The sequence below is a fragment of the Symphalangus syndactylus genome, chromosome 5 (genome assembly GCF_028878055.3).
Source record: "Symphalangus syndactylus isolate Jambi chromosome 5, NHGRI_mSymSyn1-v2.1_pri, whole genome shotgun sequence".
NCBI lineage: Eukaryota > Metazoa > Chordata > Mammalia > Primates > Hylobatidae > Symphalangus > Symphalangus syndactylus.
Window position 1 is genome coordinate 37982048 of NC_072427.2, and position 18855 is coordinate 38000902.

Here is an 18855-nt window from a genome sequence, read left to right on the forward strand (position 1 = left end):
TTCTGATGCTGAAGTAATGTTTGCTTACATTTTGTAAAACCTGTATCTGCCATCATTTAATAATCTTATCTCACACATTACAGAAACATAAACAATAAAGGTATGACAATGAACAAACCAAGAATGACTAATTTATTTCACTGACATTTTATCTAATTTGTAGAGTGGGTGCAGTGGCACAATACCTCACACCTGTAAAAACCATTTGCAGGCCGAGCACAGTGGCACAGTGTCTCACACCTGTAATCCCAACACTTTGGGAAGCCGAGGCAGCACTGCTTGAGGCCAGGAATTTGAGACAAGCCTGGGCAACACAGTGAGACCCCTGACTACAAAAATAAAATAAACATTTCTATTGCTTTCTTTTTTTTTTTTTTTTTTTTTTGAGATGGAATCTTACACTGTAGCCCAGGCTGGAGTCCAGTGGCGCAATCTTGCTGCAACCTCTGCCTCCCATGTTCAAGCGATTCTCCTGCCTCAGCCTCCTGAGCAGCTGAAATTACAGGCGCCCGCCACCACGCCCAACTAATTTTTTGTATTTTTAGTAGAGACGGGGTTTCACTATGTTGGTAAGGCTGGTCTTGAACTCCTGACCTCGTGATCCGCCCACCTCAGCCTCCCAAGGTGCTAGTATTACAGGCGTGGGCCATGGCATCCGGCCTGCCTTGCTTTCTAAAGCACAAAAAAAGATCTGTCATATCAATACATTTAGTTAAAATAAAACATCTGCAAACTTTGGTACATGGCTGCAAAGACACTGCAAAAAAAAGTAGAAGAATCTGGGCCGGGCGCGGTGGCTCACGCCTGTAATCTCAGCACTTTGGGAGGCCGAGACGGGCGAATCACAAGGTCAGGAGATCGAGACCATCCTGACTAACACGGTAAAACGCCGTCTCTACTAAAAACACACAAAAAAATTAGCGGGGCATAGTGGCGGGCGCCTGTAGTCCCAGCTACTCCGAGGGCTGAGGCAGGAGAATGGCGTTAACCCGGGAGGCGGAGCTTGCAGTGCGCCGAGATCGCGCCACTGCACTCCTGCCTGGGCGACAGAGCAAGACTCTGTCTCAAAAAAAAAAAAAAAGTAGAATAATCTGATAGGGACTAGTTTAATAAAATACAATGTAAGCTTTCAAATGATCATATAGACCTGTATTTACTAACCTGGATAGACATGCAAATAGCAGATTATAAAGAATAGTGTTATTTCTTTTTGTGATGAATATACATATACATATGCTCACAGAGGGAAAGTCTAAATGGATAAATACCCAGATGTTAACCATGATATTTCTGAGTGTTGGGATTACAGGTACTGTTTATTTTTCTGCTTACTTTTCAGCTTCTCTGAAATTTTCCCAAGCAAAATGATACTTACAAAAAATTAATGTGTATGATTCCAACTAACAAACTCCAAACTTTTTGCAAGGAAGCTTGCAAAATGCCCTAGTATATCCAAAAATACCCTAGCATAGAGCTTTCTCAAAAGGGAAAGTATCGGCAACAACGTAAGTAGAAATCTGTGAACTGGGCACCCTAGAGGACTCCAGGTCTGCTGTAGTACCTTTAAGGCACTACACTTTTAAGTCCCTGCCACTTTTATTTGTATGACCTTGCAATAGTCACGTACCCTTTCTGGGCTCACTTTATCTATAAAAAGGATTTAGTTATTACTTGCCTTTCCTACCTCAAAGAACTGTTGGAAAGATCAAAAGAGATAATGTAATATATTATGAACTGCAAAGTACGATATAAATAAGATTATTATTCAAACATTAAAAAAGCAAGATGCTTCATGCCACAGTCAAACACTTCAGAAAACACCACAATCAATTCTATGAAGTAATGAATCCGTTTTTGGTCGTTGTTTTTAAAGGCTACATCTCATCATAAACACCCAGTTTTTCTGAGACTTGGATACTTTTTCCCAGTTCCCACTACAACCATTGGCCATTTTATTTTCTTATCCCTGGTTACCAGCAAGAAAGGGTACAAATTACACTAAACTCAAAAGCCTCAGCAAGAACCCTGGAGCAGCATGCTGATGGAGTTCACCAGGAGAAACCCAAGGTTAATCAGCTATGGACTCGCCACTAAGCACTACTGCAATCAACAGGGATTACAAGAGACTCTTTGAAGAGAAAGACAATGGGATCGCCCAGGAGAAAACGGTGGATGAAAAGAAGGCGGTATTTCAAAACAATCATATGAAATACTTAGAAACTATACTGTAGTATTTTATGAACTATACTGTAGTTTTTTAAATACTGTTCATAAAAATGACATAAAACAAAAGCCATCTAAATGTGGTACTTGACAAAAGCAAGTTACAGAGATTCAAATCAAATCCATGAATAAACTGTCAGATGTACTTGCCTCTATCTGAAATAAAAGCAGACAAATTACAGCGTAAGGATCAAAATTAAGTGGCTATTTCTTGAAAATAAAGAGGCAGAAAATAACAATAGAATTCACTGACACACTCATAGGAACTTTTATAATTATGGTTTCTCTTCCCATTTAACTTCATTATTTACTCCACTAAAATGATGATGGACTTCTTCTCTCCCACTCTTCTTCCTGTAAATTAAAATGGCAATATAACTTGGTTTGAGTTTTACTCCAAAAAAAAAAAACATTTTTTTTTAAAGTACTTTAAGAGGAGTTGCATGAAGCTGTCAGCTTATTAACTACCAAGATCATCTGGCCATCACACCCTCCTGCTTCTAAGTTCTTAAAGATGACAAAATACTCTCCACATTCTTAAAAACGTCATTTATGGGTATTCCCCTAATGAAAAATTAAACCTTTCATAAACAAATGTGCATAGAGAATTCATTTTGATATGTATGACTCACAATCTAATTTTTATTGGCAATATCTTGAAGTGTTGCAGCTTGCACAATTCCTACAGGGGATAAAGATCTATCTGTTTTTCCCATCTGATCTTCGCAGATTTCTTATAGATTAAAAAGGACTCAATAAAAAAGCCATGAGGAAAATAATTATGAATACAATCCACAGCAAAATGAAGTATGGGGCTGAAACCTAAGATAATGAAAAGTCACTGAATTTTACGCAAAGCTTCACAGTTTAAGTACTCTATTCCCATTTAAAATTTCAAAAAATCTAGATCTTTTTCTTCTTAACTCTGATTTTTCCTATCATATTAGGAATGTATGATATTTACCTCCAAAAAATCACAAACAAAAAGCCTTCAGAAAATATCATTTCCAAAAGGAGTATCTGCCAAACCTTACTGCACAGAAAATTATATATACACATTCTCTTTTTTTTTTAACACATTCTCAAATAACTACGGTAGGCGTTCCTGAGATCACCTCCTCCACCCCCCAAAAAAAGAACAGCAAATCTAACCACAATAAAGTATTAACCAAATTTTTTTAACGCCGCTATCACCAGCTAAGCAATTTTATCACACAGCTCCTCAGTCTCAGACACACACATTGACATACCAACATGTCAAAACAGTTATTATAATTTGAAAAATTATACAACAGGAACATAAGAGTAGAAAAAAAAAACTTCCTATGGAAAAACTCAAGTAGATTTGGGAGAGAGCAAAAAACGAGACTAATTTTAGAAAAATAACATTTCTTCAAGTGTTTGGTGTTTATCTGATCCTGGTTCATTTTCGTAAAGAGAAACTTTACCTAACAAGACTCACACCAGGGATCTGATCTATCCCCAAAGGCACTTTCTTAAAATGAGAAAGAACAAAGAAGGAAATCTCTCAGCATGTGCTTTCCATACTAGTTTCTTTGGACAGCATCAAGAGTGACAATATAGTCTGCACAAGCTTTTCAGCTTTATCCTATGGTCCATGTATAACAACTGATTAGCTATCATTCAAAAGAACTCCTAACAAAATAAATATTAGAAGGCAAAGATCACAGCAACATGGTGACTCTACTTTAAGAGAAAAATTATAGAAAACGTCTTAAAGTTGTGTGCTTTTTTTTATTGCAAGGGTTATCTCCAAATATTCAAATTCCTAAGGCTTTCTCACTTCAGTCAATAGTTTGAAACTGGGCAAAAATCAAAACCATCCATTGTAAATCTGCTCTCCCTTAAGTAAATTTGTAATTAGAAGTACATTTTAAAAGAATGACACTCAAAGCCAATACCTTAATGTACGAATCTTGGAGTGTAAACATTGTGAAGTTACTAGGAGAAAAGCTCTTTCGGTGAGGATATTCCACAGGAAAAACTCTACAGAATCAAATCTGGCATTTGGTTGTTCTAGAAGTTGTCGTTTCATTATAACGGAGAAAAAAATTAAATAATTTTTATTTATTATAAAAAGAAGACTCTCCCCAAAGATTTACAATTGTATATCCCAATCTCCACCCTGACAGAAATGTCAGTTCTCTGGGTCGAGACATAACCAGCTGCTGGGTTCACACACACAGGAAGCCACAGAGAAGATCGCGTTCAGAGCCTCGAAATAATACGCGTTAGTTAAGAACTGCCTGCTACTAAACCAAAATTATTCAAGCGGAGCCCCATTTGTCACAATCCAATCATAAGGGTTCCACCCCCCCCTCCCCCAACTGCTTGTGTAGTGGTATATCTGCTACGGTAAAGAAGCCATCATCAGGTAAAGATTGGGGTGGGAGAAAAGCGGGGAAAAGGAGGCACCCTTTCATCTAATTTCGTGAGGCGTGAGTAATTGGTACCAGTTAAGAGGAACGTTCTATTTATCGGGGGTTGGAGTACCATGAGGGGAGAATTTCGTTCAAATCAACATGGCCAGCAAGATGTCCCTACAAACAAAAGGCAATGGGGGGATATAAACACGAACCATTCACCTCCATCAGCTACAGCATCGCCATCATGGTGTGTGCAGAGACCCCCAAAGGCTCCTCTCACCCTCCACCCCAGCCAAGGCAAGAGAAGGGAGAGTGGCAGCTGCATCCCCCCCTCCCAACACTGCTTCCAAAGACACACTCTTCGAGGGGGTTTCTCCCCTCGGCTGCCCGGAATCAGAGAGAAAGAGTAACGTCCCGCCCAGGCTGACTCCCCCCCCGCTACCTCTCAGCCGAACCCCAACGCCGGCCCGGGGCTCGCTAAACTTTACCAGAGCTTCTCCCCCAGATCCCCACCCTATTGCCCCGGGATCGCGCTTCCCACAAGCTGGGCACCCCAGGCGCTTCCTGACAAGCGAGCAGCGGGGGAAAGCCGAGTCCGGGGCGGGGGCTACAGGGATCCACGGAGGGGCGGGGCGGCCGGAGCCAAGTTCCCGGTGGTCTGAGAAGAGCGCCTGACAGGAGCCCGGGACTGCAAAGGAGGAAGAGGAAGCGGCCACGGGGAGCTTTCCCAATCCCCCCTACAAGAGCACCCTGCCCCCAGCCCCAGCTCCCCATGGGGGGCGGGGAGGCTAACTGGAAGGTGAAAAAGCCGAGCCCATGAGACAGCTGCAGCCCCTATCTCCCGACTCCTTATCTCTTCCCCCGCCACCCCCGCCAGAGGCGCCCACAACAATAACACGCCGGGGACGACCCGTCAGCGCCCCCGAGGCACCCGGGGCCCGCGGCCCGCCGCAGGCGGGCCCCCTCTGCTAAGACCGGGCGCGCCTCTCTCCCTACAACTCCAGGCCCGGGTGGAGTCAGGCCCGAGCGGCCCCCCAGGGTCGGACCCATCCCCCCCAGCACCAGCGGCGCCGTCTCCGCGGCCGAATATTAGAAGTGAATTCGAGCTGCGCTTTACCTTTAGTTCCGCACTGTCCGCCATCTTGCGTCTGTCAGCGCAAGCGCAGTGAACTTCGCCGGGGGCCGCCGCTAGACCCGCCCCTCTAGCCGGCCTGGCCCCGCCCCGGTCCGCCCCTCCACCTTCCCAGCCCGCCTCTGGCCTCCGCCCCGCTCAGGGCGCTCGAAGCCCCGCCCCGGGCACGTACAGCTGCGAGACAGGCACGTTCCATTTAAATAATGGCGCCAAGCGGCGAGGTTTGACAGTTACTGCCCCCTCGGCCTCCCAGCCCCCTATCCCAGCTCAGCCAGCTCCTCCCGGGAAGGGCCGGAGCGAGAGGGATGCTAGCCTGAGCCCCATCTCTCCGCGGTCCGCGGAACGCTTCCGCATAGATTCGACGCCTACGGTCACAGAAACAATGCTGTCCCCCAACCCCCAGTAAGCAAGGCTTTTCCAGCACCTGCTACCTGCGAGGCTACCAGTGGGCTAAAAATAGAAATCCATTACATTTAAGGGGCCCTTAATGAAGCATTTCTAGCATTATTGGCTCAGATCCTCCTCTTGATAATGAGGTGAGGTGGGCAAGGAAGAGATAATTCCCATGGTATAGATTCAGAAATGAAAGCTCAGAGAGGCAAGGTGACTTGCACAAACAAGTATTTTAACGAGGTGGCGTAAGGCAAAATTTTGAAGGTGTTCATTAACATTTTTGTTAAAAAAGTGTTTATTGACCATCTGCTGCCTTGTCCTAACGGCTAAATATACATGGAGAAATCAAAGTCCGTGCCCTTCTGTAGTTCTCTAATGGGGAATCAGACAAGTGAACGAACAAAGATACAATTGCAAATGTTAGTGAGTACCAGAAAGGAGCAAAAGGTCATTGAGAGAGAAAAAGGGTTTGGGAGATGTACTTAATTCTGGGAGGGTTTTATCCACTAAATTGACATTTAAGTAGACTTGATGGAAGGATTATTTCATTCCTTTTTGTCTCTACTAAAAGCCTTCTATATACCTCCTCCCCAACCCCCACTTTTTACTAATCAACTTTGCCTCATACCTCATGGAAAAAATGAAAGATATCAGAAATAAACTCCCTTATCTTCTCACCATCAAAACTACCCTTCTCTGCATAGTAACATTTGGGTTGCTATGAATGAAGTGTCCCTGCGCCTAGGAAGGCCAGTCCCTTTACAAGTGACCTGAATTTTTTTCACGCACATTCCTAAGCATTTTACTCTCACAATTACCTACCCTCCAGCATCATTAGTTTTTTCCTCTCAATTGAATTGCTCCTATCAGCATATAAATATATTGAAATTTCTCCCATCTAAAATAAACTTCCTTTGACTCCAAAATCACCTCTAGGAACTGCCCTATTTTTCTGCTATCTTCATAAATTCTCAGAAAGGTTTTTCAAGATCTCTCCAATAGTGCTTGTTCCTACCTCTCACTTCACATTCACTTCTCAGTCTACCCTGATTGAGCTTTGGCTTCCATCATCTGTTATCACTTATCAAGATTACTAATGATCTTGTTTTCAAAGGCAATTGCCAATTCTCTATCCACATCTAAATTGACCTCTCTGTAGAATCATGAATAATTGGCATGGTTCCTTTGATTTGAAACACTTTTCCCCCTCAACTTACCTACACGTCGTCACAGATGGTCCTGTTCCCTCACGGGGCCACCTTTTTGATATGCTGATTTCTCCTCTTTGGCTCAATCTTTAAATGTTGGACTGCACCAGGGCTCGGTCCTTGCATTCTTTTCTATTTTATCACCAGGTGATCTCATCTAACTGCTTGACTTGAAGTCTATATGCTCATGACTTTGAAAATGCTCTCTAGCCTAAACCTTTCCATTGTCAAGAAACAAAATTAAAACAAATTGAGATTAAAGATCTCATTGGCATTATTGCAATCCTAGAATTGGACAACACTTCATTCCACAAAATAGAATAAATGTTGCAATGAATCAAGCAGAGGATGTTAGCTTTAGAGACAGAAAATAGACTGAAGAAGGCAGAAACAACAAAAAGCAGACTGGTTATGTCAAAGTTACTTTTCTTTAAGGTGGAGACATGGAGACAGAACAATAGAAAGAAAACTGATTGGTTAACATTGGGTTACTTCAGGTATTCTATTTTAAGGATTAAAACAGGAAATTTCATTATCATGCCTGTTAAAGATTGAAACTGTTCTGTTTGGAAAATTGGCTATCTCTCACGATTTTTTGGAAAACCAGATAACTCAGTTTTGTTTTGGTGAACATGGGTGACACCATTTTGATTTTTAGTCTGGTCTGGAGGCCTGATGCAGGAATTTGGTTCAAAACAATGGCATCCTGTGATTTTTATTTAACAACCTAGGTGAAATTGTGACTAAGACTGAGAGCATTAGCACTACCCTCATTTAACATCATTCTGTGTTTCCAGTCTCAACACATCATTTATAGATTACAGTGTCCTCATGATTTTGCATTTCTGTCATGCAGCTGAAGAGAGACTGTTTGACATTCAACAATTGGCTGTATACAAACATTTAAAACTTTTTGAGAGAACATAATTGAGAATTATGACTATCAGAAGGACAATGCCAAGAGTTCAGAGTAGGCTTCTTAGCTAGGGTTGCCATAAACCAAACCAACTAAAATCAAATAGATCAAAGAATGAGCCAGATGAGAAATCTACCTGTTTTAACCAAGTAGCCTGCTAACTTTTTGAAACTGAGTCTCTACAATACCAGATTATTTATGTACAACAAGAAGTGTCAGCAACAGCACAGATTTCCCTGTTTGGTTAGTAGGTAGCAATTCTATCATCTAGCATCTCAGGAATGGGTTAAGTTAAAGCAAAGAGTGCTAACTCTACAAAAGAGGCCACTAGTAAAATTTGAACAAACAGTTGCATTAGGGATGTTGCTAAAGTTACCCACTAGGTGGAATAAAAGCTCTCTTGGGTCCTGTAAAGTTTTGGGTTTGACGTGCTACACTTTATCAACTTACCCACAAAAGCTACTAATTGTGAAATTTTAACTACAGCATTATCCTGCCAAGTGGAAGAGGTGGGCATAAGCAAGAAAAAAATTAAGAAGGGAAAGAGTCTTATTATGGTAGCTAGTCTTATTCTGGCAGTCTTGGAAAAAGCTGTCCACAGCATGATGTCAGCAATTTCTCATCCTGGTTTGCAGTTTAAATGTCTCTGGCTGTGGCATCAGGTGTTCTGCTAAACTCTCTATGTGGCTCCCTCGTCAAGCATGGGACTTGTCCCTTGAAATTTATATCGAGTTGTTCAGCTTAGCAGTTTTTGTTCATGGTTGGAGAATTGCAGTCAGATATTGAAGGCAGTAAGAACTCAGGATCCAGTCTAGTCTATAGATAGATGATAAAAACTCAAAAACAATGAACAAAGCTGCAATCTAATAACAGGTGTATTATGGTTTTCTTCAGAAACATAATTTTTCTCTCTACAGTCATTCCCATTTCTACCAAAGATAATCATGGTAAGACCAATTTGTTTTTAAAATTAATTTAGTTTCAAACTTGACCTGATTATTTACATAAGTGCAGCAAGAATAACCACATAAGCTTCTTTTAAATTTATTTTGCTGGAAATTGTGACAACGAATCTGGACTTTTAAAAACCTTTTGATGTTAGGAAGTCAAACCAAGGCAGACATCAGATTTTGCCTGCAATATCTAATATCTTGAGGCTTCTGGGCCTGCCCGGAAGTGACAACTTTTATTCACTATAAGGCTGAGAACCCTTGAAAATTGGCATTCTATGATTCTATGCACATTTTAAAATATGACATTGCTATATATATATATGTGAATATATATATATATGAATGATATGGTTTGGGTCTGTGTCCCCAACCAAATGTCACCTTGAATTGTAATAATCCCCAAGTGTCAAAGGCAGGACTAGGTGGATATAATTGAATCGTTATCAATTCAACTGATAATGAATGAATGAATGAACAGCACTGGCAGTGGGTTGGGGGGGGATTCCCCCATGCTGTGCTCGTGACAGTGAGTTCTCACAAGATCTGATGGTTTTATAAGGGGCTTCCCCCTTTGCTTGGCAACCATTTTCTCTCCTGCCACCCTGTGAAGAGGTACCTTCCACCATGATTGTAAGTTTCCTGAGGCATTCCCAGTCATGTGGAACTGTGAGTCAATTAAACCTCTTTTCTTTATAAATTACCCAGTCTCAGGTATGTCTTCATAGCAGCATGAGAACAGACTAATACAATATGACATTGCAGTCAAAGCTTTGGTAATGTAACCAATATTTCCAGTTGTATTTTGTTGAAGAGAAGAGCTTCTTATTGAACTTATGCAAATAACCATATTGTCATAAAAATAAGAATCTTCATGAATAGTTTCCAAATTTTGGAGTAATTAGGAAGGAAAAGCAAATCTTTGAATTTTTGTTTGCAAAAGTATGCCTTACCAAATTGCTGTAAGCTACCAGCAGCTTAAAAGAAAAAAAAAGTTTCCTTAAATATTGAAAAAGAAAACCTATTAAAAGAGAGCCAGCAAGGTTTCAAATTTTATTTATTTTTCTCTTTTTTTTTTTTGAGACAAAGTCTTGGTCTTTTACCCAGGCTGGAGTGTAGTGGCACAATCATGGCTCACTGCAACCTCCACCTCCAGGGTTCAAGTGATTCTCTTGCCTCAGCCTCCTGAGCAGCTGGGATTACAGGTGCCCACCACCATGCCCGGCTAATTTTTGTATATTTTGTAGAGACAGGGTTTCGTCATGTTGCCCAGGCTGGTCTTGAACTCCTGAGCTCAAGCGATCCACCCACCTTGGCCTCCCAAAGTGCAGGGATTACAGGTGTGAGCCACCATACCTGGCCTCAAATTTTAAAAGCTATAAAAACATCCTGATTTCTCTTTCATTCACCTCCCAAATGAATCCATCAGCCGGTCCAACTGACTCTAAATCAAAGCCCAAGCCAGTTCATTTCACTGCATCTCTGCTACCATCATCCATTGATGCTTATTTTTGGACCCATTCCAACTTGCCATGGTCTCAAAACTGCTGGTAAAACTACTTAACTCAAAGGGCCACATTATGACTTCCATGGCCCTAGGCACTTTTGCTTTCTTGGTTTCTGTGCTACAGTAAAAATATATACAGTTGATGCTTGAACAACACGAGTTTGAACTGTGCAGACCCACTCATATGTGGCTGTTTTTCCTGCATATGACACCTCTGAAAGAGCAAGAGCAACCCCTGGTCTTTCTCCTCCATCTCAGCCTACTCAGTGTGAAGATAAGGATGAAGATCTTTATAATGATCCATGTCTGCTTAATGAACAGTCTTCCTTATGACTTTTGTAATCACATTTTCTTTTCTCTAGCTTACTCTATTATAAGAATACAATACATAACACATATACAATGTATGTACTAATTGACTGTTTATGTTATTGGTAAGGCTTCTTGTCAACAGTAAGCTATTAATAGTTAAGTTTTTGGGGAGTGAAAGTTATGCATAAATTTTCTACTGTGTGAAGGGTCAGCTCCCCTAATCCCCTGGTTGTGCAAAGATCAACTGTATTTGGGCTTTGTCCCTCGTTCCTAAGACAGAGCTCCTAAAACATACGGAATTTTCTAACAGGAGTATCTTTTGTTTTTCATAACAAGCCTCTTTCAATCACACCTAATGAGGTGACATGGAGTGGGGCCCCTAGATGGCTTCAGGATGAGTGCTGGTCCCCACAAAATTAGAAGGTGGGGCTGGGTATGGTGGCTCACACCTGTAATCCCAGTACTTTGGGAGGCCAAGGTGGGAGGATCGCTTGAGCACAGGAAGTCAAGGCTGCAGTAAGCTGTGTTTGCACCACTGAACACCAGGCTGGGTGACAGAGAGACCTCCTCCTTCCACCCCCAAAATAATTGAAAAGTGGGAACTTTCAGCCTCACCCCATTCCCTACCTCCAGGGAGAAGAAGGGGCTGGTGATTGAGTTATAAATTCTTCAACAAGAGATAGAAGAGGTTCTGCACCAGCAAACACATGAGAGTACTGTGGGGAAGGGCAACAGGGCATGGAAGCTCTGCATATTCCACCTTTACATTGCCCTGTGCATCTCTTCCATTCAGTTATTTGAGTGGCATCCTTCATAATAAACTAGTAAATGTAAGTAACGTGTTCTCCTCAGTTCTGTGAGTCATTCTAGTGAATTATTCACCCTGAGGAAGGAATTGTAGGAAGCCTTGACTTTACAGCTGGTCAGTCAGAGTGCAGGTGGCCTAAGGAACTTGTGACTGGTGTCTGAAGGAGGGTATCCTTGTGGGACTGAGCCATTAATTTGTGGGGTCTGAACTAACTCCTGGAGTTGACGTCAGAATTGAAATGACTTGTAGGCCACTCCAGTTGCTGACAGAGAATTGAAGCATTGGTGTGGAAAGTCACCATGTATTTAGTGTCAGGAAGAACATCAGAGGTACCTTCTTCTATTAAAAAAATTAATTATGTTTGCTCTTTTTCTTTGTTTTTTGTTGAGACAGAGTCTTACTCTGTCGTCCAGGCTGGAGTGCAGTGGTGCCATCTTGGCTCACTGCAACTGCGCCCCCTGGGTTCAAGCAATTCTCCTGCCTCAGCCTACCTAGTAGCTGTGATTATAGGTGTGCACTACCACACCTGGCTAATTTTTGCATTTTTAGTAGAGACAGGGTCTTGCCATCCCCGGCCCCACCTTCTAATTTTGTGGGGACCAGCACCCATCCTAAAGCCATTTAAGGGCCCCACTCCATGTCACCTCATTAGGTGTGATTAAAAGAGGCTTGTTATGAAAAGAGGCTTGTTATGTCTCAAACTCCTGATCTCAAGTGATCTGCCCACCTCAGCCTCCCAAAGTGCTGGGATTACAGGTGTGAGCCACCACACCCTGCCAAAAAAAAAAAAATGTCTTTTTTTTCTTTTGAGACAGAGTTTCACTCGTTGCCCAAGCTGGAGTGTAATGGCGCAATCTTGGCTCACTGCAACCTCTGCCTCCCGGGTTTGAACGATTCTCCTGCTTCAGCCTCCCAAGTAGCTGGGATTACAGACATGCACCACCACACCCAGCTAATTTTTTGTATTTTTAGTAGAAACAGGGTTTCACCATGTTAGCCAGGCCGGTCTCAAACTCCTGACCTCAGGTAAGCTGCTTGCCTCAGCCTCCCAAAGTGCTGAGATTACAGGCGTAAGCCACTGTGCTTGGCCTATATTTCATTTTTTTTTTTAAAGAGAGGGTCTCCATATGTTGCCCAGGCTGGTCAGACCTCCTGACCTCAAGTGATCCTCCCACCTCAGCTTCCCAATAGCTAGGATTATAGGCACAGGCCACCAAGCCCAAAAAGTTATGTTTTTTTTTTTTTTTTTTTTTTTTGAGACAGAGTCTCGCTCTGTCGCCCGGGCTGGAGTGCAGTGGCGCAATCTCGGCTCACTGCAAGCTCCGCCTCCCGGGTTCACGCCATTCTCCTGCCTCAGCCTCCGAGTAGCTGGGACTACAGGCGCCCGCCACCGCGCCCGGCTAATTTTTTGTATTTTTTAGTAGAGACGGGGTTTCACCGTGGTCTCGATCTCCTGACCTCGTGATCCGCCCGCCTCGGCCTCCCAAAGTGCTGGGATTACAAGCGTGAGCCACCACGCCCGGCAAAAAGTTATGTTTTAAAACTGTGTTGCTATAAATACAAATGTAATCCCAGCTGATTATGTTAGTGGATCTTTGGGGTGTTGGTTTTTGGCTGGAAACCTCTGTGGCTGGTGGCGCCTTTGTCCAAGTTTTGCTCAGGCCCACTGGGCTCACTCTGCCCACTTGGCTTTGCAGGCTGTGCTCAGCTCACACTACCAACCAGGATCCCACCCCTGCCGAGGGAAACTGCATGAAGTGGTGAGGGGTGTGTGAGTAAGCGTGGAGTCCAACTGTGCAGTCAGATATGCTGGCTGCCACAGCGGGGTGAGCAACTCTAGGTGCCGGCTTGCACACTGGCTCTCTGCAAGGCTGCACCTGGACCAGGCACATGCAAGCAGCTTCCATTCCTGGCACCAGGGAACATGGTGGTGCCTGGAAGCTTGGAGACACCAGGAACCGAAGGGCTCCAAAGAGGGAGTCAGCTCTGGCTTGAAGAGCTCCCAGGTCTGAGCTCCCCGAAGGGCCACAGTTCTTCTTTCCTCTTCTTTGCCTGCAAGGTGGCGAGAAGAGGGTAGCTCCTCTCTGCTAGGCAAGTCATCCCAACAAGTGTTGAGTTCTAGAAGCAAAGAGGGTAGCTCCTTCTGCAGCTAGTCATCCTGACAAGTGTTCAGCTATCAGCAGAGAGGGTAGCTCAACTCTGCAGCTGGTCGTCTCATCATCTGCAGTGCTCTGGCTGAGCCCAGGGCTTTTATGGGCCTCAGATGGGAGGAAGTGCTGCCAACTGGTCCAGGGGCGGCCATGGGAGGGCCTGGAAAAGGCACCACAAGTTCCCACTCCAGTCAGCAGGACTAGCAGCCTGGCCTCCAGCCTTCAGGCCCTCCCTGGCCTGAAAGTGGGGCTTCACCGGTAAACTGTCCTCTTCCACCCAGGAGCTGATCTGCCTCCTGCCACCATCCAGGCTGCTTGTGCAAAAGGGCACCTGCAGGCCAGTGCTGAGTTGCCCTCAGACCCCCCTCAGCTTCCCCCCAGAGCTCCTTGGGGCCCAAATTCCGGAAAGGGCCAAGATGGCAGGGGGCTGGTGTGTCAGCTCTGCCCCAAGTGTGCACACACCTGGCCAAACTGTAACAGTGCCTGGGCTCAGCCCCAACCCTGCTCTGAGATTGGAGCAGGCACCAGGAGCAGGGAGAGGCCAGGCAGCAGGAGCAGACACCCCCAAGCCTGATGGGGGAGGGGGACTTTCCCAGGACCCCAAGGGTGCAGACTGCAGAGATGCCCAGGTCCTATGCCTGGGAGGGTAGGACTCCTGCCTGCCTAGTCTGTGGAGCAGCATGCAAGCAGTCCTGGCCATGCCTCCTTGCAGCTCCAGGTCCTCACTGGGCCCCTCTCTGCCCACCCCTCTGTGCCCAACCATGCTGCTCCCTGCTGGCAGGTGGCTTAGCCCAGCCCCATTGCAGTGGCACCCAATGTGGCAGGCTTGGCAGGGGGGCTTTCACTTATCCCTGGCTCCTGCTGGCTCTGTAGAGCACAGCACTACTCCAGCCCAGCTCTGCCTCCTCCTGGCACCCTCCCCACAGCAGCTGACCTGATGACAGCGACCGCCGTGGACAGCCCGCTGCTGCCATCAATTGCGCTTAATTTGTTCTTATTATTTGAAAAGATTTAAAGCATTTTCATGGGACCCTAAGATTATTGTGGCCTTCAGCCACTACAAAAAAAAAAATCTCAAAATGAATCATAGAACTGAATTTAAAAATTAAAATTAAAAAATTCTTAGAAGAAAATCCCTATGCTATTGAGTTAGACACAGTCTTCTTAGATATGGATCACACACTTAGATATGAATACCAACGTGCATGTTGGTAGGAAAGGTACGGCCACTATGGAAAATAGTTTGGTACTTCCTTTGAAAACAAAATGTACTTACTGTACAACTCAGCAATTGCACCCTTAGACAGAGAAATGACATTTTCACACAGAAGTTTGTAGAAGAATGTTCATAGCAGCTGTATTTATGAGTCCAAAACTGGAAACTACCCAAATCTCCTTCAGTGAATAAATGGCTAAAACTGCGATACATACATACCATGGACTACTAATCAGCAATGAAAAAACAATACAACACCTTGGATAAATCTCTAGGAAATTATGCTGGGTTAAAAAAAAGAATTTCAAAAGAATACATAGTACATTATTGCCTTTATGTAACAATCATGTAATAGCATAATTATAGACATAGACCGGGCTTGGTGGCTCACACCCATAATCTCTGCACTTTGGGAGGCTGAGTCAGGTGGATTGCTTGAGCCCAGGAGTTCAAGACCAACCTGGGCAACATAGCAAGACCCCTGTGTCTAAAAATAATAATAATAATAACATAATTATTGAGATAGAGAACAGGCTAGTCGTTCTCTAGGGATTAGGGAAGGGTAGAAAGGATGGGTGATATTGATGCCAATTTTTTGGTTGTGATACTGTATTATAGTTGCATAGGATGTGAACATTGCAAGAGACTGAGGGAAGGGTACATGTGACTTCCCTGTACATTTCTCTTGCAGGTGATTCTACAATAATTTCAAAATAAAAAGTAGGTGTATATAGACTGTCCCCAGCTTACAATGGTTTGATCTACAATTTTAAAACTTTACCACTGTGCAAAAGCAATACACATTTGGCCAGGCGCAGTGGCTCATGCCTGTAATTTTAGCACTTTGGGAGGCCAAGGCAGGTGGATCACCTGAGATCACGAGTTCAAGACCAGCCTGGGCAACATGGTGAAACCCTGTCTCTACTTTTTAGTAGTATTTTTATACAAAATTCAGCTTGGCGCGGTGGCATGTGCCTGTAATCCCAGCTACTGGGGAGGCTGAGGCAGGAGAATTACTTGAACCCAGGAGGTGGAGGTTGCACTGAGCTGAGATCACACCACTGCACTCCAGCCCGGGCGACAGAGCAAGACTCTATCTCAAAAAACAAACAAACAAAAAAAGCAATACACATTCAGTAGAAACCATACTTCAAGTACCTATACAACCATTCTGTTTTCACTTTCAAAAATTATCCAATAAATGGCCGGGCGCAGTGGCTCACGCTTGTAATCCCAGCACTTTGGGAGGCCGAGGCGGGCGGATCACGAGGTCAGGAGATCGAGACCACAGTGAAACCCCGTCTCTACTAAAAATACAAAAAATTAGCCGGGTGTGGTGGCAGGCGCCTGTAGTCCCAGCTACTCGGAGAGGCTGAGGCAGGAGAATGGTGTGAACCCGGGAGGCGGAGCTTGCAGTGAGCCGAGATCGCGCCACTGCACTCCAGCCTGGGCGATACAGCAAGACTCCGTCTCAAAAAAAAAAAAAAAAAAAAGAAAAAAAAAAAGAAAAAAAAAAATTATCCAATAAATTAACACATAAGATATTAAACACTTTATGATAAAATAGGCTTGTGTTAGGCAATTTTGCCCAATTGTAAGCTAATATAAGTGTTCTGAGCACATTTAAGGTAGGCTAGGGTAGGCTATGATGTTTGGTAGGTTAAGTGGATTAAATACATTTTCAATTTGAGATAGTTTCAGTTTATGATGGGTTTGTCTGAATGTAATCCCATCTTAAGCTGAGGAACATCTGTATGTGTATATATATGAAAAGTATACGTATGTGTATGTGTTTGTGTATACATATATGTGTGTTTGTGTATGTATATATGTACATACATATATTGCATATATTAAAACATTGACATTGATAACACCCATCCTCTCTACCCATCCATAATTCCCAGAGAACTACTAGCCTGTTCTCCATCTTTTTTGCTTTGTTTTGTTTTTTTTGAGACAGAGTCTCACTCTGTCACCCAGGCTGGAGTGCAGTGGCGCAATCTCGGCTCACTGCAAGCTCCGCCTCCCGGGTTCACGCCATTCTCCTGCCTCAGCCTCTCCGAGTAGCTGGGACTACAGGCGCCCACCACCACACCCGGCTAATTTTTTGTATTTTTAGTAGAGACGGGGTTTCACCGTGGTCTCAATCTCCTGACCTAGTGATCCGCCCGCCTCGGCCTCCCAAAGTGCTGGGATTACAAGTGTGAGCCACCGAGCCTGGCCATCTCCATCTCTATAATTACATTATTATTACATTTTTAGGTAGGTGTGTGTGTGTGTGTGTGTGAATAATGAAGATACAATATGTCAAAATTTGTGGAGAGAGGGACATCAGCAAAATGGAGAAATAGGCAGCTACAAACTTTCACACCACCACAGAAATATTGAACAAATAACCAGAAATTGTCAGAGCAACTTTATCAGAACTTTGGGAAATAGTTAAAGATTTACAGCAACCAAGCAAATGCTCATTTAAAAAAATTTGTTACTTTTTTTATTATGTTTTTAGAGACAAGGTTTCATCACATTGCCCGGGCTGGTCTTGAATTCCCTGGGCTCAAGTAATCCTCCTGCCTTAGCCTCCCAAAGTGCTCTGATTATAGGGTAAGCCAATACACCCAGCCAATTTTTTTTTTAAGGCAACTTGAAAATGGAAAGAAAACTTTATGAACCCTTTCCTGACTCAATAGCAGTCTTAGCGACAGCAGCCCACCTTCCCAGGGTGGGACTCCGGTCCTTTTTTATAGAGAGCAGAGCCAACTTTATACACAATTATTATGTATGTCTATTCTAACCTGTCTGGGTGTTACCTGAAAAACTGATACAATGTGCTCATTTCTGTTTTCACACCGTAACCCACTGTAGAAAAGCAGCAGGCATTGTTTAGACATTGTAAGGCAAACAAACAAACTGCAACTGCCTGGGGCCGAAGAGTACAGTTGGTACATAGAATAACCCTCCTAAAGCCTGGGAGTGAAAGCCAGGGAGAGATAATTGTTGGGAAATTAGGGCATTCAAATTCAAAAGTTCTCTGTATATAGGGCAACTTAGAAAGGAACACATATGTCTGGGACAGGATGCATGTTCAGAGAACTGAGAACAGCCTAAGATTCCACCACTGATTGATATATAGACTCATTGCAACCGGGAAATGAACGCTGAGGAAGAATTTCAAATGGCCTTATTAAGTGTTAAAGGGATGCTCCTGCAAAAAGTCAGATCTCAAAGATTGGAAAAAGTTTTTTGTTTTTTAAGTTCCCCGTGTTCAGGGAAATTTCGGTAAAAATGCTGGCTGTACAAAAGTTAAGCCATCAACAATCAAGAACAGCAAACTCTACGGAATGTAAATATTTGTTTTCCAGAGATAACACATTATAATATTCAAATGTCCAGTTTTCAACAACAAAACAACAACAAAAACCCGCAAAGCATACAAAGAAATAGGAAAGCAGTGGGAAAAATAAATTGACAGAAACCATCGCTGAGGCAGCATAGACGTCAGACTTACTAGACACAGACTTTTTTTTTTTTTTTTTGAGACAGGGCATTTTGTATGTCTTCTTTTGAGAAGTGGCTCTTCATGTCCTTTGCCCACTTCTTATTTTTTATTTTATTTTTTTTGAGACAGAGTCTTGCTCTCTCGCCCAGGC

At 43.5% G+C, this 18855-nt stretch overlaps 1 protein-coding gene across 4 annotated transcripts in view; it reads right to left on the reverse strand.

Annotated features, from left to right (window-relative positions):
- PIAS1 (protein inhibitor of activated STAT 1) overlaps positions 1-18855 on the reverse strand; it is a 224867-nt gene that overhangs the window by 132619 nt on the left and 73393 nt on the right. Inside the window, exons 1-2 of one of the 4 annotated variants that reach the window (XM_055277990.2) lie at positions 4830-5696; positions 4146-4260 (exon numbers count right to left, since the gene is read on the reverse strand). The exons of 1 other annotated variant lie outside the window; for it this stretch is intronic. In XM_055277990.2, coding sequence (XP_055133965.1) covers positions 4146-4175 — 30 coding nt within the window. In that variant the 5' untranslated portion in view covers positions 4176-4260; positions 4830-5696. Of the gene's footprint in view, positions 1-2476; positions 2638-4145; positions 4261-4829; positions 5697-5727; positions 5819-18855 lie in introns of those variants that run through there. 2 more of the 4 variants (XM_055277991.2, XM_063638822.1) reach the window with 2 other exon arrangements.